Here is a 27,476-nt window from a genome sequence, read left to right as displayed (position 1 = left end):
AGAGAAAGGTTCCAGGGAGACCTTACAGCACCTTCCAGTACCTAAAGTGGGCTACAAAAAGCTGTTACAATTAGTGATAGGACAAGGAAGAATGGTTTTAAATTGAAAGAGTGCAAGTTTGGATTAGAAATTATTTACTTTGAGGATGGTGAAGCATTGGCACAGATTGCCCAGAGAAGCTGTGGATGCCCCACCCCTGGAAGTGTTCACAGTTGGCTGGGACTTTGCACAACCTGCTCAAGGGAAAATTGTCCCTGCACATGGCAGGGGGATTGAAACTAGAAAATCTTCAAGGTCCCTTCCACCCCAAACCATTCTATGATAAAAGTGATATAGTGCATCGCTAAGCTTTCTGCAACCAGCTTTATCTGAGTGATATTCCCCACTCACAGACTAGAACTGTTCTTTCTAATGAGCTGCAATACCTGATGATCAAAATCAACCAGTTAATTATAATAAATTCAAAACTAGCTTGATAAATTTCTAGTGAGGGGACAAGAAACTGCTTGTTTGAAATACAACTTTATTTTTTTAATCAATATGCAATCTACAAAATGTTATTACAAGATTATCAGCATGATCTCTTTGCACTTATACTGACAAAAGACCCAAATAAAATTATAGTTTCCATTAGGAGTAACAGCACTGCTTCAGAGTTATCAAAATTATTGCTAAGAACTACTAACTGCAGCAGTTAGTTACTGTGTTAAGTAACAAAAAGACAAATAAATGCAAAATAGAAGTATGGACACCAGTACCGCAGCAAAGAAGTCTGCCAGGTAAAATAAACACAACCAAAAGTAACATGTGAAAACATGTGTTCAGATGTAAAATATTTTTGGACAATTAATACAGAATCTAGAAGAAAACAAAGCAAGGAGCATAAGGGTAACTGTGGCTTGGTATCAAGTGCAATGGAGTGCATCATCATCATCATTTCTTGAGAGTTTCTGCCCAGGGGCAACAGAACCATTGCTCCCAGTCACTGCAAAGCTTCAGCTGTGGTATCCAGTAACACCTCTTTTCCTACCCTTTGTGCTTTCTTCTGGTTGGAATAAGCAGGCACTGCAGGTTTCTTACTGACATAAAAAATCATCTACAGACCATTACCACTACTCCTTTCTTCTTTTTTGCCTTTTATTCTTAGAGACTTTGATGCAGATCCCATTTTGTCAGTTAAAAGACTTCCACTGACTTCAATGGGTGTTTGAATCCAAAATTACATCAACTACCATTTACTTGGAGTAATACAATTAGTATGGAAAAGATGAATGCAAAGATAAAGTTTGTCGGTTTTAGCAAACACACTTTGTAAGCAAGGCAAATACACTATAAAAATAGTTGTTCTCATTGATTTCTGTTTTAAATATAAAATCTCCCAAACCCTGCTGGTCCTTTGTGAAGGAAACAGAGATAAGATCTAAACACTGCCCTGAAGTAAATGTTAATGAAATGTCAGTTTCTTTAGTGACCCAGACACTTGGAAGCATTTCAGTGACTTCAGGCTCTCGCTGTGGGAAGCAGAGACCAGACGTGTGAAACCTGGTTCCTAACACGATGCCAAAACCTCATGGGTTATCTAAAGCTCCAGTCCTGCTAGCTGGACACTGCTTATGCATCACAACAGCTTATAGCAAATGTTCTTCATCTCCATTCCCCTTCCCAAAATTACAATTAGACTACTTGTAGCCCAGATTTCTAAAGAAATCAGAGCCCATATGTTTACTCAGTATCAGCTGCTGTAATATTCATGGAAAATGCTAGCAATGAGTCTTAGAGCTAAGAATATTTGTTCAGTAAGTTATGCTCAAGACAACACAGAAGAAAGGAGAAGCCTGGTTATTTCTGGCTTGGCATGTTGCAATATAATAGGAAGTTCAAATTTGATGGCGGGGAAAAAAGTCAGACAACCCAAATTTTCTTTCATTAAACTGCAGCCTATTTTTAAATACTCTGTCATCAAGGCATACAAATATCAGTGTGAGACTGAACAGAGCAATTATTCAAACTTAGGCTGCACTAATTGTCAAGTTTAAACTGAAAGTCATGTATTAAACAGAATAACTTTCTTTCAGTGTAGCAGTATTTCTGTGGAATTAATTTCCTATTACCTTGATCCAATTCTGATTAAAGTTAATCATGAGTCTTGCAAGCCTCAGATGAAAATCCAGGGGTTTGCAACACATATAAAGCTGTATCTTTACCTTTTTATGTTACTGAGTTCAGTAAGTCTGAATGATCATTTGCACCATAACACCCTAATACAGCTCTCTAGCAGGAATGGTGACTTGTAAGGTAGTCATTCATTATTTAAGCTACTCACTGCAAACAGTAGCTTGTATCTTGAAGGGCCAATGCTACACAGGCTCCTTGAACATACCCTGAGACACAGCAGAAACCTGAGAGCAGAAAAGCAGCCACAGCTTCTGCAGGACTGTAACACCACCACGTACCCAATGCCCAGGAGGTGAGTGCTGTGAATGGAGATCCTAAGATGAAACAGAGGTGGAATGGAGATATTCAGGTTACTCTTTCTTAAAAATAGGGGCCAGCTGGGTGACACAGACTTTGGAGAGAAATCACTGTTAGTAGGTTTACTGAATTAGCTGTTCACTGCCCATCAGAACAAGCCAGACTCAGACAAAGATAACTGCAGGTAATGGAAATGCATATTTTGCTTCCCCTACCTCACTGAGAAAAGAGGTTAATAAATATTTTATCTGTAAATACTTTATCTACAACCATGGACTTCAGCAAACTGCAGAGCTTACCAAGTTGCCAAGTATAAACACTTTGCCCAGGTGGCAACACTGTGCCACTTAGTTCAGCTGGGCAGAATATAAAACAAAGTGAAATATTAATGAAACACACCAAATATGACTTGAAGGTGCTAATGGCTTCTCAAGTCAAAACACCGATGGAAGATGCAACAGCTGAGACATATTTGGATCACTACCATAGTCCAACACTTGCTTAGATTTAGAACAATATAATCTGCTAATAAAAAGGGATATATAGAGAAGCCCAATGCTTCCAAATACCATAATAGTCTACTTGGGGCTTTGGCAATGCAATACCCATAAAAAATCTGCCCTCAGGACTTACTGTGGAATCTATTACCCATTTCATTCTCAGCTTCTGGATGGGGGGGAAAAGTTTATTGTGATGAACTAGGTTCATATTATGGTCTTCTGTTTCCTCAGACTGGTAATTTTCTTGGTGTATATCCCACATATTTCTACTTCTGGGGAACACCATTTATCTGTATTTTTACACAGTGTTCATATAAACAGTTACAAGCTGTATAAAATATAAAGTGAGGCAGTGCATTACTATATTTTTGTTCTCTACTAATTTTAGTTTGAAGTAAGGCTAATTTTAAGAAAACTTCAGCCAAAAAAAAAAAAAGAAAAAAAAAAGAGGGGGTATCATGAAGTATTTTTTAAATTTATCATATTTCTTCAGACCTGGAATTGCAGCCTGCAGAAAATGACAAAGGGGATAATGGCTGAAGGGAAGTATTAGAACCTTTCCCTAAAGGCCAATTGTTTGTTGAAAACACAGTTAACACACTGACATTAGTGATTAGTAGCTCAGGCTGCCCAGTGAAGCATCACAGCTTCATGTCTCTTGTGACAGGCCATTCCTGCATTATTTCCCCATGGAAAATGCCTTTAGAGCCAGGAGCATGAAAACATCTTCCTTTCCATGCATGTTTCAAAAATTACTCAAAGCCATAGCTCCTGCAGTTTCCTTACCAACATCTGGAACTTGCATCCTAAAGGAGACAGAGCAAACAGCAGCAACCAGACTTTTTTCCAGCTTGTGGGGAGAAACCTCCTCTGGTGTAAATTCTCCAAGCCTCATCAGATGACATGGGTCTGGACTGATTTACACTCACTGAGAATCCACCCCTTATCTCACTTGCTACAGTAGTGAAATGGAGCTGTCTAATGCTGGCACAGAAACTTCAATCACATCTGCCATTTTTTTTGCCCAAGAGATTACTTTAAGTGAACCTCTAAAGTGCAGAGGAGGAGACAGTTGCAGTCACAGGAGAATAAAGAGTATTATTGCAGAGGACCCTTTTTCCCAAAGAAATCACCCAATTTTCAACTCATTAGTTAAGGCTCTTGTTGAGAATATTATTTGGACTTGTTCTGCTCACATACATCAAGGGGGGCCAAAACATGAGGGATTTCAGTTTTCAAACAGCACTAAAAAATGTAATTGGTCCTTCTGGACCTTACACAGGTGCTGACAGATCATGAGCACTCTGGAAGTTTTTATTACCAAATATTATATGTCCAAGTGACATGAACCCTTTGAGTAGTGCCATTAGGTTTCAATACAGAGTATGAGATCATTCCCAAGTCACAGATACACAACAGGAAAACAACACATTAGAACCAGTCAATGAAGTGCTCACATCCTGCCGCTCTGACTGGGAGACCTTTACTCATACCAGGACTCCCATGACAGGATGTTTACTTGAATGCAGGCCAGTTAAATGAGTACTGATTTGCAGACTCAAACCCATAAGCACTAAAAAAAATGCAATGACCACGTTTACCCTAAACTAGGTCACTGCGCTTCTTCTAACAATAGAATTTCCTATGCAAATTGATTCCTACTAATATCCTATGACAGTGTCTCCTGTCCTCTTTCATTGCATTAGGCAGTTGCCAGCCTTATCTGGGTCTTCTCCATCAAGCCTAATCCACTTCTTTTCAATTTCAACCTGTAGGTAGAAAACAAAAAGCAGCAGGTAGAATTAGCAAATAATTGGACACTGAAAGTGTGAACTGCAGCAACAGCATGGAAAAAAGCTTTGACACAAAATCAAAATATTTCCAGACCCAACAGATTTCAAAACCACTACTCCCAAAAATAGCTCAACTGAGGAAAAAGAAAAGTTGCATTCACAGTTCTACTTTTCAGCCTCGTCTTTGATCAGAAAAGGAATTATTATTTAATGATCCTTTGCTCAAAGTCATTATCAAAAGTATGTGCAAGAATACAAAGCACATTTGCTTTTCAAATACTGTATGAGGGAGCAGGGAGGGAGAAGAGGAGGAAAACATGGAAACCATAGCCCTGAGCATACCTGGAAACTGTAAAAAGCTTTCTGGACCACGTGTTTCTGGGGCTGCAGATCGCTCTCTATGCCCAGGGACTTCACTTCTGTTCCCGAGGCACAGGTATCATGAACAACAAACTGGACAGTAGCAAATGGGTACCAGTCAGATGGTATCTCCTGGTCTGATCCCAGTTCCAGTTTGTAAGACAGGCTGTGTGGATGATCCAAACCTTGGAAAAGAAAAAGAAAACCACCACAGCATTAGCAAATTATCTTTTCTTTGTTTAGGTTCATTTCCTAGCAAAAGAGCACAGCTTTACCTCTTACAAACACTGAGCTGTTGTTACAATACAAGGTTTTTCTACCTATAATCTTTTGCTACTTGGGCATAAGGTGGACCCTTGTTCATTTTCTGTCTGCTTCAGCACACTTGTCACACTCATTGCAATTTTACAAATTAATTTACACAAGATTTACCAGATCCTTTCAGCTTCTCCTTGAGAGAATATTACAAACGTAGGGCGTTGTAACTAAATTCAAACTATTTGATGGAATCTCAGTTTTCCCTTAAAAATGCATTTCTTACTCTCACAGAATAAACTAGAAGATCCACATCCCAGTGTAGCCAAGGCAGAGATGCTGCCCTGTGTCCAATAATCCCCTTTCCAGATCTATCTGCTGTAGAAATTTTACTGCAGTGCTTATTTCAAGTAGTACAGCTATCTTGTGTGCTATCATTTATTACAATATGTCCATGGCAGGAAGATAAAGGTGCAGCTCAGAGTGCTGCTCAAACAAGATACATCCCACCCACCAGGATAAAGGCTACCTTGAGTCCCTATCTAGTTTGGGAAAGAACATATCCCATTTCTTAAAAAAAAAGTACTTCCGAAATAACTGTGATTTTATAAAGCAGAGTCATGAAGGATTTGTGCAGCATATTCTGAATTGCTTTAATCATCCTAGGGATGATCCTAAGGATCATTTTCTTCAGCATTTCTTACATGTGGCAATGATAAGGGCAAGCACTTCTGGCACGCAAGAACACCAAGGTGAAAACCTGCTGCCCAAAGCAACTGGAGTCAGCAGACTATGTGTGTGAAAGCAGAATAATACAATTTAATAAAATGAAAAGAATCCTCTCCAAATTCTTCAGGGCAAAACATAGCAATCCTGCATTTCTCCTTCTCTCCAGGATTTTAATCATCTGCATAGACAACTAACTATGCTTTGCTGCAGGCAGGGGAAAAAAAAGAGGAGAAAAAAAAAATAAGAGAAAGGATTGCCTGTATTTTGTCAAAGGGAAGCTGGCAGTGTGTATTTGGTTTTCATCCATTACACTGAATGGAATCTCGAAGTTCAGGAAAAAATGTCCCATTCTTTATGCACTGGCTTCCTCCAGTGACAGGAATCAATTTCATAGCAGAATGAAGGAAACACTGAAGATGGAGTAAATACAAACTGAGCTTTATCCATCCCATGGGAAAAATCATGCTAATATTCCACATCCACAAGCTCACACGCATTTTGTATGGCAAAAATAAACAAAAAAGCTGCATCTCCATTGCTCCTAGGGGCCTTGGGCTGGGTGCCTGTCTGTGCTGCAGGTTTTCCCTGTAACATTACACAGACCCCTGGGCACACCTCAGGAGAGAGTCCTGCAAGATACTGGAGCACAAACATCCCCAGTTTGCAAGGAGTGCCATGCCAGGGGCATGCAACATGCAGCTGAAGTCTCAGGACAATAACACAAAACACAGAAACATGTAGAACTGTAGCATCAGGGATTTTATTATGGAAATGGAGGGAACAAACTCCAAAGTAAGGATTACAGCCACCTGCCAACGTCTTGAGAATTAAACTGGAGCACAGAACAAGTGTGAGGAGGAGATGGTGTTCTGTCACTCATGTACACAGGGACAGGCAGATCTCTGCACCTCTGTGATGTGAGCCTTGTCCATGATCTGCTGCTGGTCACCTCTTGCTGTGTCCAAGCCCATTTCTGCTGCACTAACACTCTCTTGGTTCACAGTCCCTCTTCCAGACTGCCTGGACACGGTGGAATGAGCCTTTGTTGATGCGGGCCTCTCCATCCTTGAATCCTCCATCATCCCAGCAACAGGACACCACAAGGAACATCCTGTTCCAGAGCCACACTGCAAGTTGTCATCCCATCTGAACTTTTGGCTCTCAGGACCTGCTCCCCTTTCCCATGGTGGTGCCAGGATGCAGCTTAGCAAGACGCTTACTTGACCTGTTCTTTGTGCTTTGCTGCACAGACTGCACAGTGCCAGCCACAAGTGAAGGATCCTGGAGAGGACAGCAGGAATTTCAGCACCAAGATGGCATGGCATGTCTTGGCCAGGGAGAAGGCACTCTCTGCCTCTGCAGCTGTGGTTAATCAAAGATCTGAGGAAAAAGGGTTTGTTGCTTGTAGTTAATTTGTGGTAGAAGGCCACCAGCATACATCTAAGGGCTTTTGGAGATCAAATTCAGAATCTTCCTGGGTTTTTTTTTGTGGGGAGGCCTATGAGGAAACAAATAGCAATGGGAATTGTTTAGCAAATTGTTTTGTCTTCTGAGAAATGGAATCCAGAAATAATCACTGCTTGGAACTTTCCTGGGCACATATCAGATGGTAAATGTTGGATAATAGACGCCCACTTGAGTCCAGGCATAGATGAGCCATACCTCTTGGGCTGTTGCTGGATTGGTTTGGCTATTGGAGGTTTTCCTGCTAGACATGGCATAGTTGTGATTCAAGAGGACCATCGAAAGAAACCTCTGGGTTCATATTCCAGCTGACCTACAGCCATGAGGTGGTCTTGGTGTTGGGATGCAGTGAATTCTGGGGTGCTTCCTTTTCCTTAGGTGGTAACCTGCAAAGGCAGAGACAACAGCTTTGGGATTTGGCTAAGGATACTGCCTTGGGTCCTCTGGAGCAGCCTCCATTGGACCTTTTTGCCTATTCCTGAAACACTGGGTTACCCCCAGCCCATCTGTCTCTTGTACCAACACCAATGCCAAAGGGAGGTACTCACCCCTTCACTTTTGGAGAAGTTCTGCCACTGCTGGGCTCTGCTAGGAGCGTAGAACAACTTCTTCCCATCAACTGTCAGACAGCAAAGTGACTGACCAGAATTTTGGAAGACTGTGACCATCCCCTTAGATTTCACCTAAAACTGAGTTGTTCTTGTCATCATCTCTGCTCCATGAAACCACTGCTTCCCAGGCCTTGTGTTGCACTGGAGTCAGAAGAAGAGGGAGAGGCTATGTGTAGAAGATCCGTTTGCTAAAGAAACTGTAATGCTGAAAAAAACAGGTGTTGGCCAGAAGGAGAGAAAAGGTGGTGCTGTGGAAAGACAGGTGAGTTGGAGTAGGCACAATGTGCTAAGGTGACATATTCAGAGCCCTGACATATTCAAGATGACATTTTCAAGCCCAGCTATCCAAAATGTGGCCCATCAGACACTGTTGAGGCATGACCGCCTGGACTGATGAAATCAAACACTCCGAAGAGTCAGGAAAAAAATCTGGGGAGATTACTGAGTTTTTACTACCTAACCTGTGAGACAGAAACCCTGCAGTTTAGGTGTCTATGTCACTTGTTAAGACTTCTGTGAATTGAGATATTTTAATCTGCCCTAATCTGAAAATCTAGCTCTTGTTTCCTTAAAAGCATTCCTAACTCTTGCTCTCTGTCTCCAATGAATACCAACAAAAAAAGCCAAAACAAACAAAAGATCAATAAAACTATGAAACTAGATTCCAAATATCATTTAGCATTCATATAGTGTTTCAAAAGCAATTAATAATTTAACGTTGCACTAATTAACACTGTTTAGCCCTTTTTCACCTGTGTAAGTAGCATTCAAGCAACCTTGATCTGAGAAAGGCTCATGAAGCAAAGCAATTAAAGCCAAAATAATATACTGGTTATCTTAGTTATGTAATAATTCTATTTTTGCCAAACTAGGTCCAGTTCTAAAACTCTTACTTTGAACATGAAAATATAAACAATTACTAAGAACAGATTTGCAAAAGTTAGGGTTGTTAGAAGTTAATAACTCCCTCAGCTATGTCTAAGTGGGTACATTTATCCAACTGGCTGGGAGAAGTGCATAGGAAGTACAGGAGTGGGACAGTACCACCACCAAGCACCAGTTCACACTGGTGCCAGTGCCAGGAGGAGGTGGCTGGGCAGGGAGGGAGCCCACCTGACAAAGCCATGGCCTTGAGTTTCCACATGGGCAGTTTAGAAAAAAAGAAAAGCAGCACCTGTTGGTTCCTGGGAACCACATCACCTCCCACAGCAGAGTCCCTGCACAGATGCTAAAGGCAGTAACAAGGCAGCCATAACCTCCTCAAGCTCCAATTTGCTGTGCTGTTCAGTCCCTGCTTCCTCAGTGTGGCTCCATGATGCAGAATGAAAGAAGAAATAATCAGCTGAAAAGCTGTTGCTTTACACAATGGCTTGAGGATGAAGTAATTTTTCCTAGCAGGAAAAATCACCGGGCTCAAATTTACACAGCAAGTGATTAAAGCACAGTGCATTGCAGTTTAGTCTCTCCCTTGCTCCCTGGGAACCTCCTGGGGAGCAGCTGACACAGCTTCCCCACTGCAAAGTCTGGCCCCAGTACCGTGCAAAAATCATAACAGGTTCTGCATTTCCTTACACAAAGCCCCAGTTTCACAAACATAGACTCAGTTTTCAGAAATTTCACTGGATCAGCCCTTCAAAGCCTATTGCTTTTTTCCTTTTTTTCTTTTTTAAAAAATAATGCTAAAATTCTGACTTCAAATGCAACATCTATATATCTGAATAGATAGAGGCAGCTTTTGAAAGTCTGGTGTTTCTTGCAGCTTCTACTGACTTCACTTGGCCAGCACTTTTCCAAGAAAACACTTTAGTAGAATCCAGTGGAAATTAACATATTTCAATGTCTATAAATGGAGCTACAATAAAACTGTAGGCAACCTTTCCTTCTCCCTTCCTTTTTTTTTTTTTTAAGAAGCCTTGGACAAAGGCTTTTTGAAAGCAAAATCCTCAGCAGATTTTTCTGCCTGCGGTAAACATATTATGAAAGTTTACATATTTCTATTAGTTTGACTGTCTCCAGACTTCTGGCATGCCTTGGGATAACTCTATTTTTAAACTCTTAACTGTGTACAGAACACTTGATAAAGAGGTTTAAAATTTGACTGGGCAGTATTATTACCAAAATGTTTTTTCAAATGCACGAACATTTCACAGAGACAAATGTTTCTGCAGATCTCAGCTACAGGAATTATTCAAATGTCAAAAGTTTAAGCTACTGGTAGAAAATAATGTAAAGCTGTGGAATGCCTAAAAACAAACCCAGTTCTTTCTTTCAAATAACTTAAATCTGAAGTTGATTGTGCACATCAAATCTTCAGGTGAAAGAGCTGCAGGAAATTCAGAAGATTTATAATCTTTAAAATTGCCTAAACTGCTGACTTGATTTTACAGAAGCAAACCTACATTAAACAGCAAAGAATACTACAATCTACCCAAAGGGTCCTGTAAGCCTTGGGAAAACACATGGGTCATAGCAACATGGTGTAAATCTCTGAAATCTGGAGCACAGGACAGGGATTTTGAAGAACTGAAGAATCATCTTCTGCCTTTTCATTCTCTTACATCTCTCCATCAACTCCCCTGCCCTCCCTGTCCATTTTCCAGTCTCCCCAGCCCATGCCCTTCACTTCCCTCTCTCTGTCATTGCCCTTTCCCCACCATTAGTCCTGGCTTACTAGTAGAATGCCTGAAACAGGAACTTGAGAGGATAAAACCTTTCCTGGCCATTCTAAAGAGGCAGTTAGCCCAGACAGGATAATACAAGACTAGGAAAATCCATATGTTAGTAACATACACTTACCCTCTTTTTTAAAAGTACAGATTTTACAGATATTTTACATGAAATGCTTTAACAGGTGCCCTTGTCTTACACAGATCCCCAAAGCTTCAGGTACACGTAATGCAAAGGATCAAGCAAAGGATCAAATGCCTTCACTCTACAGAACTGGAAGCAGGATACTGTATTCCTCAAGAATTTTTACTATGTCTTTAGAAAGGTACTGGCAACATGACTAAAAATTGGAATTTTAAACCCAAATATTTATTTTTTTTTTCTTCAAAAATTCATATTTTCTCCTTCAAATTTAAGTCAATTAACTACTTCCATGTGTGCAATTAAAAACGCAGCTGCTTTTACTGCTATAAGTTTTCAGTGAGGTACCACCACCAGAAAGAAATGGGAATAAAGTGGGAGGCATTTTTTGTCAGTGCAGTTATTGCCATGAATGTACAACCTCAATGCACAAACCCATGAAAGAGGTAATAGAGCCCAGCCTTTGCAAAAGCACAGTTCCTACAGCATTTTTTCTTCCTTCCTACAGCAAATTTAACCACAGCACCTTCTAGCTCTGTGTCATACCTACCATTTCTTAAATGATGCTCGAAGGCCAAGACCCAGCAGTGACAATACCACATTTTCTATTAGCTGTGTGATATTGGGTGAACAAATCATTTTACCAACTTCTGCTTCCCATCCCACCCATTGCCCAGCTGGTGCATGGGAAGCATAAACCCTTCCCTCAGCCTTACTACTACAGACCAGAGGTTTACTCAGAATGATAACGATACCACACACTCAGAACAGTACCTCTGCCTCTGTCAAGTTAATTACAAAAACATGCTTTAAAGAAATTGATAAGTCTGTATTCTCTTTTTCCTAAAAGATTACTCCAGCTTCTACTGACAGCATCCCACAGATAAAAACCCAAACCACGACAGCTGATGGAGGTACACAAGTATAAACCCAGTGAAGACACACACCCAAGCCCATAGCACAAATTATTTACTTGAATTTTTATCTGGAAGCCTGTCAATCTTCCACACCACGGCCCTGTAGGCATTCTCGTATTTTGCTGTTCCAACTGAGACTTGGATTACAGGATCAGATTCAACCTCATGCAAAGCCCCAAGGCATGCTCTCCTATTCATTTTTGCTTTTAGGGACTTCTGCCTTTGGAGGTTCATGGTCCAAAGCGCTTTGATCCACTGTGTGGGAACAGGAAAGCGTATCATAACATTTTCACAGTATTTCACAGAGGATAAACGTGTTGAGATCTGAGCAGCTGAAGACATGTTTATGAAAGCCTGAAGTTCAATGTATGCCCCCTGAACCACCACTGCAGCCTTCACAGAAAAGGGAAGGTCTTGCCCATTGTAGCGTGTCCTGAAACGCATCAGTTCCAGCCTGCAGGCATCCAGGGGTGTAAACTTAATAATCCGTGATTGTTCAAATTCCTGTGCTTTGACACAGTTATGGAAATGGCACTCGAGAATATCGATCCACTTCTTCTCCTGCTCCTTCTCAAAGTAACGCTCATCCCTCTTCTGGAGTTCCAGGTCGTTCAGGGTTAGAAAACACTCGGCACCACCATTCACAAAACACAAGCAGTAAATGTGTGTGATGACCGCACTTTCTACGAGTTTTCCTTCTGCCTTAGTGACTTTCCCCCAAAAGTTATCCACTATTTCCAGAGTCATTTCTTGCTCTTCATAATTCCTCTTTTGTCTGGAAACAGCAGGAAGTTTCATGAGCTCCTCCTCGACCGTCACGAGGAAATCGGTGAAGTCGTTGTAGTCGGTGGTGCCCAGCTTTAACATCTGCTCCACCTCCGGCTCATGGATCACCTCTACTTTGGGGTGGTACTTCCTCTTCTCTGTGTAAGACACGCATTCAATCTTCACAGTGTGGATTTTTCCTGAGACGTTGTAGCTCTCCAGTTTGGGTTCGGACAGCTTGCACTGCGGCTGCAGCTGGAATTCCTTGAAAGGTTTCTCCAGGCCCTTTTCATAATACATCTGCAAAACCCCTCCAGCCAAGACACTCAGGTAAATTGGGCCCCACTGCCGAGATGACATCATGTTCTTCTTTTCAGGAATCCTCAGCATGAACGGCCACCCATCCGATTTCTGGCTCCTGAAAAGGCTGTGTGGGATGGCGGGGGAGAGCTTGTGCCACGCGTGGGTGCTGGAGATGGGTGAGTTTTCCATGGCCTCACAGCTGTCAGCTTGCAGGTGTTCAAGCCTCTCACAGATGTAACTGAAGGAGCCCTGGTTAAGGCTTTTCTGATCATGACACGTTTCTTTGTCTCTAGGATGACACCCACTCCTGTCAAGCACTTTGTCCTTCCTGTGTGTGCTAACATTAGCTGGCAATATGCTGAGGGAGGAGCCTTCCTTCCAGAATGGACTGGAAAAAGCACAGTCACTGTGGAAGTATGGGAAGTGTCCTGGAGCCAGCTCCTCGCAGCTTCCTGGTGGGTTAGGGCTTCCTTCATCTGCAGATTTGGAGACCAAAGTCTTACCTGGATGGTCATTAGGTGAGGGGTTCAAAGGAAGGCTGCTCAGTTTCTGCGAGGCTAGGGATGAGCAAATCCCGGCGGATGGAGGAGGGTTTGAGGGCCACTCAGGGATGGGATAAAGCATGTGAATCCCAGACTTTGAAATGCAGGGGTTTCCCGGGTAGTCTCTGGTCGGTGTAGTAAGTGGAGAGTTGCTGGGGGGTCCGGGACTTAGGTAGAAATCAACTACAGGAGATGAGAGTGGAGTGCTGCCTGTAGAGGAGGACCTGCTTGAAGGCTCATGAACACTGGACAGGTTGAGCTTAAGGCCATTTGGTTTGCAACCACTCTGACTGTCAGCCAGTTTCTGAGGTGACTGGAAGAGAGGCTCATCATCAAAGGTGACCCAGTTTGCTGGATTTGGGGAACACATCTTGTAGGAGAAACTTGAGGCACTTGAACAACGCATCACCCACAAGCCATCTATGAACAAACAACAAACATGATTCAGATCAAACTCAAATCACACAAAGCTCAAATTTGCAAGCAGTTCACAAATCCAGTGTATTTTGTTTTACATGTATAATCTGAGATATCTGTATAGAAACAGATAAACTGCCCATGAATCCCCACTGCTCTCCCAGGTTGGGGATTGAAGGGAGTTCTAAGCTCTACGAGCTGTTCAGAGCATCTGATGTACAGAGCCTCTCAATCAGGGAGAGCAGAATGCCCCACAGCAGTACAGGACTGCTTGAATAATACTTTGAGCTTCATACTATACGACATATACAGCTTATGCATCATTTCTAAAATGGACAGAGATTTTCCATACTGGGCATCTGCTCTGGGTAAGGTTTCCCCTCCTTCCCCCATCAAAAAACCCAGCATTTTACTAAGAATGGTGTAGCTGTTTCTAAAAACAGAATCAAGAGGGAGAGAGGCGATTATTTTTTTGATGAAAAGCTGTAGCAACTCAGTGCTGATGGCAAAGGTACACTTGCTGCTGCCATCAGGGCAAAAACCAGGATGCCTGCCAGACCTGGGCAGGAATCTCTTTACATCAGTTCCTTCAACCCAGGCTTAGGCTGTTGGAGACTAGGACTGTTACAAGGAAGCATTGGAAAGGCATTAAACTTTTAAGCAAGAAATTAGCCCTAAGGATGAGCAGTGAATTCCTGCAGAGGAGCAGACTGCAAGCCTCCACCACAGACAAAATGCTGATGAAACACAAGTCAAGGCCAAGTAACAACACTCACATCTGCCAAGCACTGAATTGGCTGGTGGCCTGGAAAAAGGACAGGTCTTTAAACCAATTAATAAACTCCACTTCATCAAACAAAGTGTCTTTGGTAAAGGGCTCAGCTGGATGTCCTCAGAGCAGGACTGCAACCAGTAAATCATTAATCTTGCCTTCATGGTTCTAAATTGTGTGCTGAAATTTAAATGCTCATTGCATCCTTATGCAGGGCATGTTTTCCCCAAAGTTTTTCCTCCCCACTGCTCCTGCCTGATGAGGGAGCAAGCAAAAAATTGCCAATGCTTGAGGAGGAATCGAGTACAATGAAACACCACGGGGGCACATTCAAACATCCCTCCTTTGACAGAAAGTTACTCTTGATCTGTCAGAACACATTCATGTTTGCCTGAAAGCACAAGGAAGGCGGAGTTCATATAGACAAAAACCACCTGCATGTACATTACTCCGTTAATTAAGGTCAGCTAATGATGACTTAGAGCTATTGCCCTTGGTGCACAACCAGCCACAATCAGGCTGTTTAATTTCACAGCACTACAGAATCACATAACCATAAAAGCCATTCTTTATCTGTAACATTTAGAGAACAGTTCACTTCTAGACATGCTGCAGTACAGCCAAGTTAAACTCGTGCTACAAGTCTTTATTTTTATCATTACCCCATTATTTCTGGGGCAGCTTGTAGCCAGTAAGAAAATGCCATAAATCGTGGCATAGTCTGCTTACTCTGAGGCTGAGCAACAGAGAGCTCTCAACAGAGGAGGACTCTGATCCTTCATTAGTTTTTGAACTCTCGACCTTTTTGTTCAGAAAAATATTTGCACTATGCTAGTTATTTTACAAGCACTCTAATCACCACTTACAGAAAGAGAGAGAGAAAGGGAGCAAACAACTACAAAATACTATCATAGCTCAGACACACACAACTACCAGTGTGTCCTTCACCCACACAATCACTTCATCATGAAATGCAGCAATGGAAAGAAAAATCACTGCTATTTGGTCTCTGACTTGGTCATCATTTTTTCCTCCCATATCACACCCTTCTCCTCCTCTCCCTCTGGTTGCCACGAATGCTCTTTCAGCATTAATTATTTCTAGAGATGAAGTTTCAAAGTTTTCAGCCCTTTTTTCAAAGCCTCATTTGTTAAGAGCAGCTAATGTGATGCGGACTCGGGGCGTGGCTTTTTCCTGGAAGAGCCGGAACACTGGGGCAGCCTGCTAGGCAAGAGAACATAAGGAAACAGCCTCAAAGGCTGCCGGTAAAAACTCCTCTGGCATTTACAAGAGATAAGGGATGGCCAGAGAGGAAAAAAACACGCTGTGGATGGGAGAGAAGCCTTTCTCTGGGGAGGGGCTCTGGGGATGCTGCCACAACCCTCCAGTGTGACCACAGCCATGCTCAAGGAGCAAATCACACAACACTGAGATGAACCAATGGAAAAGAAATCATAAAATCGGGTGTTTACAATAAAGAACACATTTGCAGACTGTTTCCCTTTCTTGTTAGAAATTAAATTTTTCAGTGTCCTTTATTATTCCCAGACTTTCCCCCCAGCCTCTGTTACTATTCCCTTTTTAAAATGTGATGCTGCAGATTATTTGGCAGGTTTGGTTCGGTTTTTTTTTCTCCTTTACAAAACAAAAAGATGTTTGAACTCCACCTGCCAAACATATAACTTCAGTCAGTAAGTGTCAATGAAGAAAACCACTTTCCCAGATGGAAAAAAGTGGGAAACAAATGCTTTCCTCTGCAGTCACAATACCCTTGGTGTACCTGTCAGAGGCTGTAGCTTTCACCTCTTCTTGCTGTTGCATTTACTTGGGAGTTTTTAAAAAAAAAAAAGATGCTGATGATAACAAAAACACACATGCAAAAAGTGTTAAAATAGATAGTGGTTCCCCTACTGTAGCTCACTGATCCCCAAAAATAACCACTAGGAATGGAGAAAAAAAAGCCCAAATGGATTTTTACAAGCCTATTGAATAATATCATGCTAATAAAAGGAAATGCACCCTCTTGTGTGTTAAGGACAGCATCACTCATCTAGTTTTTTAAAAAAACAACTTTAAAAATCAGTTTTATGCTGCTTTATATCACTTGTTCTCTGGTTCTTTTACATCTATACAATGCAATAAAGTAATGCTTTCGATTTCAGTTTTGTCCTAAACCGTGCTCCAAATTCCTTTCTATGAACTGGGACGTTCTTCCTTGAAATCAAAATAAAGTTCAGGCTGCAGGATTGATGTGTTTTGCCTCCAAAAAGCAATGGTCACCCATGGGACCCACATAAATGTAATGCAAATGCTTGGAGTAAAAGGAAAATTATACAAGATACCATTGATCACACACATGTTATGTGGCCTGTGACATTTAAATTACAAGCACATGTGGTATCTTGTTCAGATATGAGGCAGGAAATACCATTTTTAGAATATTGAAACTGCCAATAAAAAAAGCTGGCTGAAATAGCAGTTGATCCTAGGTGCATTAATTCCAGTGAACCCAAAAGTTGCATCTCATTTCAATTCATCCTCTTCTGCCTGAAAACAATCTTCCCATTTATCAGATCAACACAGTCCCTCAGCATTTAATGAGCAGACATTGCAGCTTAATTTTTTCATTTTAATACCTTGAGGATGGGAGGAAGAGAAATCCTATCCTATTATTGAAAAATTTCATAGGCTGTAGCTATCACTTTGTTGCTTCAGAAATCCCTGATCAAATCTGCAACAAAAATACGGCTCAACTTTCATGCCTTGCTGGGGGATATTGTCAGCTCTTCCTACACTGAGCACTAATAATAACTCCCAACTCACTCTAAGGTGCAACTCAAGGTGTTGGCTTTGGACTTTTAATCCAGATGCACCTGGGTCCTCAGTGAGCTGAGGATGCTGGCATGTCATCAGCAATGTCCCCAGCATGCTGACAGCACGGCCTTCTGTCACCTCTCTCACAGCAGCAGCACTGAACCAGCGCAGTGCACGACTGAACCCCCTGCACATCTCACTCTCAGGGGTCTTCCCTAAAATTTGGCATCAATTAAAACCCTCAAGCACCTCCCCTTCTGTTCAAACACAAAGGTCCTCTTTAAAAATATTGGAGGAGCACGGGGTCAGCTAATGAGGAACCTCAGGGAAACAGCTCCCTTCTGCAAAGCATAAAGCAAGTAAATGCAGTGTTTAATAGACAGTGCCCACACTCCCAACACACAGAAAAGCATAATTTTCTAAGTACATTCTTTATTGCCTTTCCAATTCCAGAGGCCATTGCAGCTCCAGACTGTTAAACTACACATACTTTAAACAAATTCTCTATGTAACACCCAAGCATGTACCTTATGTGTGCCACTTGTTCAGTGGGGTTGCACTGGGTAAACACCAGCTTCATTACTTGCTCCAATCTCAAAAAAAAAAACCCAGATTTATCTACATACAGTGTGACAAAAGAGTTAAATAATCCCTTCCAAATAAGCTGAGCTCTTCACATGAGCTGTTCTGTTTGTGGACAGTGCCTGGTCATTTTATTTCCACCCTTCCAGAAAAACTATGGACCCCATACTCTACTGCACGCCAATTTTATTTCCAAGAGCAAGGTTGTCTGTTGCATACAGGCCATATAGAAATTTAATGCAAAGCTCTGCATCCTGTGCATGCTGTGGTGAAACTGTCCCATAACACCACCATGAGTTGTTGCTGTTCTTTGTACAAACACCCAGACTCTTCTTCAAGCATTTTGCCACAGAGTGCGATAGTCTTGCAGGGAAGTACAAATTCTCTGCAGTTTAAGCAATAAAGCACATATGGTACATAAAATGCCCTAAATGTTTCTAAGCCTTTGTGATATCCAAGTAAAACATGGCAGATTTATTTCTGTGTTTTACAGCCATATTCTTTGTGTCACCGTTTTGGTTATTACTTAACTCTGCAAAAAATCCTTGAAGCATAACTTCTACATAAAATACTGCTTGATTTATGATGATTTACCTCAAATTTTACTTTGATAGTACATGTGGCTGCACTTCTATTTAACTCTGTTTCTTCTATCCTAGATACACATAAAAAATTATCTGGTCTATACTTCTGAAATAAACATAAGCAAAAGCCACAGCTGATGGGAAATAGGAATTTCTTGGCATTTTCTTGCATTTGGAATATGGATTAAGCCTCCACTGCATTACTCATTTTAGAAAATAAGGAACTGGTGTAATAGTCAAAAATACACCAACTTCAAAGTGCAATGTGACCTTTTATTTACATTGCTTGCTCTCTGGGGCATAGGCACAGCTGGGAGAAGTTCAGAGCTTGCAGCTAATCTGTTTAATTTGGAATTCCTTACTCTTGGCCCCGAGAGCTGGAGGAATTAAAGCTTTCAGCTTTTGACAGTGTGCATGTCCCAGAGAAAAGGCAGGCCCAGCTCTTGCAAACACCTCTCGCTGTTGTTTGCTCCTGCCTCAGTCACAGGGAGGGTACAAATCAGGTGGTTTGGTGCTTGAACGCACAAGCTTGAAAAAATTTACGTATTTACGGCTATCAACACAACCCATCACAATTCCCAAGCAGAGACAGCACTTACTTTCCTTGACAGGGAAAAGGGATGGGCAGAGGCTGAAACGCTCTCTAGTGAGGCTGATGTCACAGGGTTTGGGGTGTGGGGAGCTCCCCACCAGGAGGGCAGGGAGCGATGGTGACAGCACTGCCGGGAGAGCATCCGGAATGCAGCCGGGCAGGGATCCTGCAGGCACTGGATGGATGGAGGCCTGAGGAAATCCCAACTCCTCTGCCTCTCAGGGTCACACCTTCTGCTTTAAAAGGCTGTGAGCCAATATGAGATTCACACAGGAGGGAAAACCTATGGGAAGCTCCCAAATGGAAAGTGAAAGAAGAGCAGCCAGAGTCATGTCTCTGGTGACTGCTCAAGCCTGCTCAGCTGCGGCTTAAGTGGATCCTCCCCAGAGAAGTAGCTCTTCTCTCTGACAAGAGGAGGAGGTTGGATGGTGAGGATCTTTCACTGTATGTGAAAATTCAGCACAGCTACTCAAAACAATTTCCATCTTTGCTGTTACACACTATAAAAATGCTCATTTTCATGCGCAGATCCATTCTGGGAGTCCTTCCCTAACACTCAGATGTGAAGTCACTCCAAAGCTGCCTTGAAAAGACAACAAAACATCATGCATGACTGGTCCTGTGTGTAACAGCATCAGCTTTGACCACTCTTCCCATACACAGTGAGCCGTGATTCCCACACCCTCCCTCCAGCAGTCACATCACCACGGGTGAGTCACATCAGCCTTGTCCTTCACTGCTTTCTTACTGGGGAATAGGAATCAAGCAGAAAATTCTAGAGACATTTTACTGGAAGTGTCTGTATAATTTTATGGAGACGAACCAAAGGTATTTCCTAAAGAGACTGAGAGATTTTTACAAATCACGGCCGCACAGCCACCTGGGATCTGCACCGTCATTCCTCTCAAGGATTTTTCTGCAGAGCTTGTTATCAGGGACATAACTTTCAGAATGAGATCACATAAACTAAATAGAATAAACTAAAAATAATAATTTAAAAATAAATTTTAAAAAAAGACCCTTAAATAGAGATCCAATTAAAGTGACAATGGGAAAGATACTGGAAGGCAGACCAGAAGCTGCAAAAAGCAGCAGAGGTCCTCTTACCCCATGGGTCCCTCTCTCACCTGAGGGGAACTATAAGGTTTCTTTCATCAGGTCCTGCACTACCTGCTGTGACTCAGCCCAGATCCAGACACCTTACAGAACACATGAACCAGTGAATATAACAGCATGGAGAAAGAAGTCAGGCAAAAATCAGCCTCCAGCTACAAAACATACAAGGATCACAGGCTTGCAACAAGCACTTTTTAACATTAAAAACAGTTTTCCCAAGCCACAGCTCCATGTAACTATTTTGTTTCAGGAAGATGAAATAACATCTTACATCACACCACAAACTCTGCATAATTCTAAAGAATGCCTAAAGAAGACCTGTATATGGGTACACTTAGAACCTGTTTGTTTTTCCTTTTAACGTAACCAAAGTGATAAAAACCGCGTTTATCTCTGGCATATCTGTAAGAACAGCGAACAGCAGTACTCAACACAAGTCTGAGCATCTTTCCTGGGGACATCAGTTCTAACTTCTCAGTCAGCTCCTGCAGATGACACCCAGCAGAGTTCCATCCAGTGTTTTCCTGTTTGCTGGGCAGATTCCCCCTCTCAACAGGTGACAAACTGTCCCAGTTTGGGAAAATTAACACACCTCCAGTGGCCCATGGTTCTGTGCATCTTTGGGCTCCAGGCTGGGAAGAACACAGGGCAGGGTGGACCCTTGCTCATGCCAGGAAAACCCTCAGGAAGACACAGTCTGCTACCAAAGCCAGTAGGAACAGTTTTACTAGCTCAAATTAGAACTGGATTAAATCTTGAGAACCACAAAATCGTTCTCTATGTTTTAATAAACATCTTTAACAGAAGAAAGCTCGTTTTTCCTAGAAGAAATAACAAAAAATCTGAATAAATCAATATTAACTACTCAGTGTTTTTATTCTAGTCCTTTCTTGATATCACAGTGCCTTCTAAGACACATCACTTGTGTGCTAGAGGTTACTGCAAGGTGTGATGCAAGACACGATTGCATCTTCTCAAAGCAAAACAGTTACACATAGCAGTGTATTGTGAAAACTTCTTTGTTTTTTTAATGTTAGCAAGTGTTCACTGCAAACCTGTGACCCTTAATTTTTTTTAAGCTGGTAGTTGTTTTTTGATCTGTGCTGTTGCACTTAATTTCTTCCCATTATCTGCACAGAGAAGATAGGTAAATGATATTTAATTCACTTCACTGTGTTCCTGCCATGTGTACAACACAGCTCCCACAGGGCCCACTCACATCCAGTCCCCTGGGCTAGTCCTGCTTCATCCTCTGAACCACACTCCTCCTCAGCATCACCACACTGATGGCAGAGCTTACACTCCATAGCCAGATTTTGGACAGAAGGGATTTATGTAAACTGTTTATGGACACCAGCTGACATTTTTCTGTACAGAAGGTTTGTTGGGTTCGTTTAATTAAAAAAAAAAAAAAAAAGCTCTGGCCTAGAAGAGACAGCAAAATAAATCTATTTTTATTTGCAGTACTTCTGCAGGTCACTAAGTTAATGGAATGTTACTGCATCTACTGAAGCAATTTTTAACTGTGTTTAGGAAACATGTTATTATTAGGAATGCATGCACATCCCACAGAAGTGCTCTGGTCACAGCAGCTCTGCACAGGGCTCTGGCAAGTACTTTAACATCCCAAACCTCTCCCTCTCTTCTCCCTCTGGGCAAAGACAGAGATTTATAATGAACTAAGAAGCAGCAGAAATGCAGTTATGGGTGGCTGTCCCACTTCTGGGATAGCAACAGCTTTTTTTTTTTTTTGCTTTTTTTTTTTAGGATTAAGCAGTGCTTTGGATTTAAAAAAAAAAAAAAAAAAATAAAAGCCTGAATACTTTGGCACACAGATCACATATCAAAATATTAAGCTGGCTGTGGTCAGAAGGAAGTTTAAGCCTGGTCCTCTGCTAGTGTTTGCAGTGTCCAAGGGAAGGGAGGGAGGGATGAAATGCCACAAAGAACACACAGAACACTCAAAACTCTTGCCACTAATCTCAGAGTGAGTAATAGAAGGTAGGGAAGCTAACAGAAATATTGTATTTAGGAAAATCACTGAACAACATAATAGTCCCTTTTCTTTAAATTTAGTTTTCGTTCTGAGTCAGTTTTTATATCTATCTTTAAAACTGTTTCATGCTTTAGTGCCCAACAAACACATGGCAATACCTTCCTGGAGTATAACCCATGACAGAAGATTTGTAGAGGTCTTCTAAACATGAAAAGTACCGTCTGACAGCTGTCAGGAACATTTTCTGACAGAACAGCTCTCACCTCAGCTGTGGAATACTCCCCTTCTCCCTGCTTTAAGGCCTTACAGGAATAGTAGCACTGAGGAGATGTGCCAATTAAGTCCTTGTTTATTTGGATACAAGTATTTTTAATAACAACTGATGACAGTCATGTCAGAAAGTGTAACTCATAACACAGACACCAAAAAAAGCCTCATTTGGGTTCCTCTCCAAAAGCCTTTTAAGACAGACACGTGGGCAGCCTTCTTTCCTGGAGCAGAAGACGTCAGCTTATATTTATACCAATCAAAACCAGAAGAAAAGGAGTGGTGGACTAGAGGGATCTTGTTTACCCAAACACAAACTCAAACACTGCCCAGGATAATACATCTCTGTTTTCATGTTGGAGTTAACATCCACACACAGAGATTAATTCACAAACCTACATTAACTCGCTATTCAGACATCATCAACAAGCTGTCCCATTAAGTTTACAAACCCCAATAACTTTTGAAGTGATAGAAAATAACACTTGCTACATATTCATGAGGGAGAAGGAAAACAATTGAAGCCTAGCATGAAGCAAGGACCTGGTACCTGCCTTGGGGCAGGTTTTCCCAGGGGTGTGATGTACAGCTCCAACATCAGGTAAACACAATCTCTGGCCACGCTCCCTGTTGTACAAATTACTCCTAAACTCAGCCACAACTGATTACAGAGCACAGTGCTGAGTTCTCCGCTCACACACAGAGGCAAGAAGGCAGCTAATCTTTCCTGACAGCATTTTCTCCCATTGAACAAATCAGGAAACATAAAGTGTTGTCTTCAGCTACTGCTTTTCCTTCTTTCACAGCAACAGAAGAGTCCCAATCCCCAGACAGGGCAAAGCGAGTTAACACCAAAATGAACAGCTCATGTTTAAAAGCCTCAGGCTCCAAAACTTCTGTTCCCTCCTCCCCAGTCAGTCATTACCACTCGGCCCAAAAAAAGCCAAGTCCTGTTTGCAGAGAAATCAGTCAGGGTTTCTCCACCTCACAGAAAAAAAAAACCACTGGGGAAGCACAGAATCGTGTAACTCTCGCTTGGGTCCGTAAAACAGCTTAGTCAGCAGTTTTCTCAGCACACTTGTTTGCAGCCGGTATCAGAACAGCTACACCTTTAAAAAAAACCCTGTTGCAAAGCTCCCCCTTCGGAGAGCATTTATCTAAAGCCAGAAAGGGGACATAGTCTATTTTTTTTTTTTTTTTTTTTCCTTCTCATTTACACTATCCTTGAAACTCCATCCCCGGGGTCTGCACTAGGGGCACAAATGGTCACTGCAGTTTAAACATCCCAGTCCTGTGCAGCACATCCTCTGCATCCGCTCCGTGTGTTTTCCCAAAGCCCTGCGCCCCCGGCTGCATTTATGGCAGAGATTTCTGCAGCAACGCTTTCAAACGCCGTGACCCTTCGCGCATACTTGAACATCATCGGCCGAACCACGAGAAAACATGAGAAAGGCTCCAGGAATTCAATTCACTTCGACTATTAAATAAAAACACTCCTCGCTTGCCCCAGTCTCCTCCCTAACAGGACAAAAGTCGTGGAAACGCGATCCCCTAGGATGCAAGGCACCCAAAACCTCCCGATTTCCGCCGTGATTCAGAGCCCCGGCTACCCCTGGGCAAAACCATCCCATTTTCCCCACTTCTTCTTGAAAAGAAGAGGAAAGGAAGAGGAAAGAGGAAAGAGGAAAGAGGAAAGAGGAAAGAGGAAAGAGGAAAGAGGAAAGAGGAAAGAGGAAAGAGGAAAGAGGAAAGGAAAGAAGGGAATTTAAAAAAGGAAAAGAAGCCACATATTTTTGTTAAATGTATCATGTTCTTACAGCAAAACAAAAGAGCCCCATCCACCGGCCCGTTTCAAGCCAGAACTTCGTGTCTGCGCCTCAGCTACCGGGGAAATTCCTCTTGGGACGGGGTCCCGCCCGCGCCCCGCTCCTGTGGCCCGGCTCCCCCGGGGCAGAGCCGCTCCGTGCCCGCTCCTTACCCGCTCCGGTGCCGCCGAGCGCCGCCAGGGCCCTCCCGCCGCCGGGAGCGGAGCAGCGGCCGGGCCGGGCCGGGCCGGGGGCGGTGGCCAGGACAGGCCCCGCCCGGAGCATCCCGCGGGAGCATCCCCGGCACGCCGGGAGAGGCAGGGCATCCCCGGGGCAGCCAGCGCCGGCAAAGCTCCTCCGGGGAGAGGGGAGCCTCCGAGGACGTGCGGAACGAGGCTCGGGAAATGTCCGAATAACCAACAGGATCGTACAGATGTGTTACTTTGAGTGACAGAAAGTCCTTCTCACCCGTGCCCCTCTGTACGCACCTAGCGGAGGTGACACGGCGCCGAGCAGACACTGCTCCCGAAAGGCCAGAGCACACGGACAGAATCTGGATGACAAAGAGGGAGAGAGCACCTATGAAAGCCTCCAGAGTACTCCCAGGGACGTGGAGCAGGGCTGCCAGGGACTGCAGACACCCATGCTGCCCATCTGAAAGGCTCTCAAGCAGCAGTGACAGCTCACTTAGAGCAGCGAGCTCCAGGTTCTTGTGTAATCCATCCAAAATCCTTTGTCAAGCATTATACATCCATTTCAGCTCCACTGCTTTCCAGTGGTTGAAATTTCCCCTGTATTTTAATAAGGAAAGACCTCCTTCCGCAAATTGGTTTCTTTTGTGTTATCTCCTCTGTAAAGTTTTCTTATGTTTTCTGTGAAAATGAAGCAATCCTACCTCTTTGTTTTATGCATGGGAAGTACTATTCAGGCTCTGTCTACATTTGCAATAGAAGTGTTCAGCACAGTTTTCCCTACAAATAAATTCTTTTGTAAGCTTAACACCATTACACAAACTGCACAAGGACAAACACTGGCCATTCCTAGTTTAAAAAGTTCTGTGTTTGTTATCTTAATTTTTTTCATTAAATCCAGTGCCAAATTTAGCACAGAACCTTTTCACCATCATTTAACCAGTAACTTGCAAGCCAGTGAGTTGTCACATTCTTCTCTCCTTGAGGGCCTCTCTTGAGCACTGCCAGACTGAGGCCTCCAGGCTCAGAGCTCAGGGAGCACCAGAACCTCGTACCAGCCTCTTCCCCTGGGAATTCCATCCCTGTAAGTCTTCTGCCCTTGAAATCCAGGCCTGATGTCAAAATTGTATTTCCATAAAGATTGTTTTCTTCCATAAACAATGCAGTCTCTGCCTTCTCCCAGGACACACTCAACCTCTCAGCAGAGGGAACCAGTGGATCGATACCTCCCGTTTTGCCAAAATGCCAGGAAATTTGAAATAATCTCTAATATTTTCCTACATACTCCAAAATGAGTTCTTCAAACTCTCATGTACTCCTTCACAGCATTCAATGAAACCTTTTTTTCCTGTTTAGCTTCCACATTAGCTCTTCCCAATGGTTTTCAAGTGGGTAGGGTATTAATTTGTCATATCTCCTTATGAAAGCATGCATATCTAAAAATAGATCAGATTTTCCTTTGCTGAGACAAGTGTGTACATTTTCAAGACAAGGCTATTGTTCTCCAGTAAATTTTACTATTACTTTATCTTCCAAAGTAATTCAGTGCAATATAAACTCAAGCATCAGAGAAAAAAAAATGGTATTGAGATTTAAAATTCCTTAAAATAATTTGACTTTGATGAATAGTATATGCAGAACAAATTAGAACTATTAAAAGTTTTTTCTACTGTAAATACAATTTGAAGAGCATTTCACATAAAGATATGGTATTACATGTTGCTAGAGGCAGTTATAAAACTCATTCAACATTTTACAACACTAACAAATTCAGTTTACACTGCTGACTATATTTAAGTTGATCTTAATATGATTTGCAGTATATTGCCCTGTTAATAAAATGTTTAGTGTCTATGACTATTTTATCAAAGCAAAACCTGTCAGTTCATATCTGGCTAGAACCAAATATTTCTAAATAGAGTCAGAAAAACACTTGTTTCTAGACTTATCTTAACTCCTTCCTCTACTGCTTTGCTTTTATTTCAGAAAGAAATCTCTGCAAAAGTTCATCTTAACTAAAATGTATTTGTTTTGAAAAGTCAAATTCTCCTCGCATTAAATGAATCCATCTTTCACAGAGTACAATTGATATTAAAAACTTACAAGCTTATCACATTCACTACTTAAATGATGCATATTTATTACATATAAATTGATTATAGAAATTTAGCATATTAATGTCCTTTTCTGTGAGAAATTGAGTCCTTGTTGGATTCAAATGTTCCTGAGCTCATAGGCTAGATCAATAACCTAACACAAACTTGTTTCCAGACTTCAGAAGAAACTTTTGGTCAAGTTGATTGTCCCTCTCCAGGTTCATATTTTCTGTGCCACGCTGCACATGGTACAGACAATTCAAAAGTCACTAAGGATACGGCACAGAAGAGGTGCAGCACCAGTTCTGGGATTACAGCTGTTCCCTACGCCAAAGGCTGCAGTTAATGAAACTGCACTGAAATTCTCAGTTCCGACCTTTTCAAGCTCATAACTTCATTAAAATGATCTTTCTCGGATACAATGTTCTGCATTCACTACTCAAGCACAAAAGGAATACTTTTAAATGCAAGAGAAAAGAAACTTGAAGCTTTAAGGGAGAGCAGGCAAGGATGAAGGCTGTGTCTGGGGCAGAGCAGGGTGTGTGTGGGGATGTAAGGTGTTCTCACACTCATCCCAGAAGCAAAGGACTTTATACAGACAGAGCCTGCAGGAAGCTACATGCCACCACAGACTAGATGCCAAGTCAATTCATGAAAGAATCCCTAGTGCCTAAAATAATTGGAAATTACCTGGACTCTTAAGCATTGTGGTTTTAACTCTTCCC

At 42.2% G+C, this 27,476-nt stretch overlaps 1 protein-coding gene across 5 annotated transcripts; it reads right to left on the bottom strand.

Annotated features, from left to right (window-relative positions):
• Window positions 1-506: 506 nt before the first annotated feature.
• On the bottom strand, window positions 507-24,759 carry STON1 (stonin 1). 5 transcript variants are annotated; one of them, XM_058834443.1, is made up of 4 exons: window positions 24,638-24,759; window positions 11,966-13,939; window positions 5,108-5,310; window positions 507-4,741 (listed from the first exon to the last, which is right to left on the bottom strand). In XM_058834443.1, the coding sequence occupies exons 1-4, from the start codon at window positions 24,747-24,749 to the stop codon at window positions 4,667-4,669; spliced, it is 2,364 nt and encodes a 787-aa protein (XP_058690426.1). In that variant the 5' UTR covers window positions 24,750-24,759; the 3' UTR covers window positions 507-4,666. The 5 variants fall into 5 exon arrangements, 3 of the variants coding, with proteins under 3 accessions (XP_058690426.1, XP_058690427.1, XP_058690428.1); XM_058834444.1 differs by lacking the exon at window positions 24,638-24,759 and adding an exon at window positions 24,477-24,623; XR_009277139.1 differs by lacking the exons at window positions 507-4,741; window positions 5,108-5,310 and adding exons at window positions 6,859-7,959; window positions 8,122-8,389.
• Between the last annotated feature and the right edge of the window lie 2,717 nt (window positions 24,760-27,476).

The sequence above is a fragment of the Poecile atricapillus genome, chromosome 3, assembly GCF_030490865.1.
Source record: "Poecile atricapillus isolate bPoeAtr1 chromosome 3, bPoeAtr1.hap1, whole genome shotgun sequence".
Classification (NCBI taxonomy): domain Eukaryota; kingdom Metazoa; phylum Chordata; class Aves; order Passeriformes; family Paridae; genus Poecile; species Poecile atricapillus.
This window is presented reverse-complemented; position numbering and strand designations above follow the sequence as displayed.

What these genes read in the sequence shown, in the direction of transcription:
- STON1 (XM_058834443.1), bottom strand. Translation starts at nt 24,749, where the DNA reads ATGCTCCGGGCGGGGCCTGTCCTGGCCACCGCCCCCGGCCCGGCCCGG. An exon ending in GCTCGGCGGCACCGGAGCGG is followed by an intron (nt 13,940 to 24,637) that starts GTAAGGAGCGGG and finishes GTTTGTTCATAG; the next exon opens with ATGGCTTGTGGGTGATGCGT. An exon ending in AAGCTTTTTACAGTTTCCAG is followed by an intron (nt 4,742 to 5,107) that starts GTATGCTCAGGG and finishes TTCTACCTACAG; the next exon opens with GTTGAAATTGAAAAGAAGTG.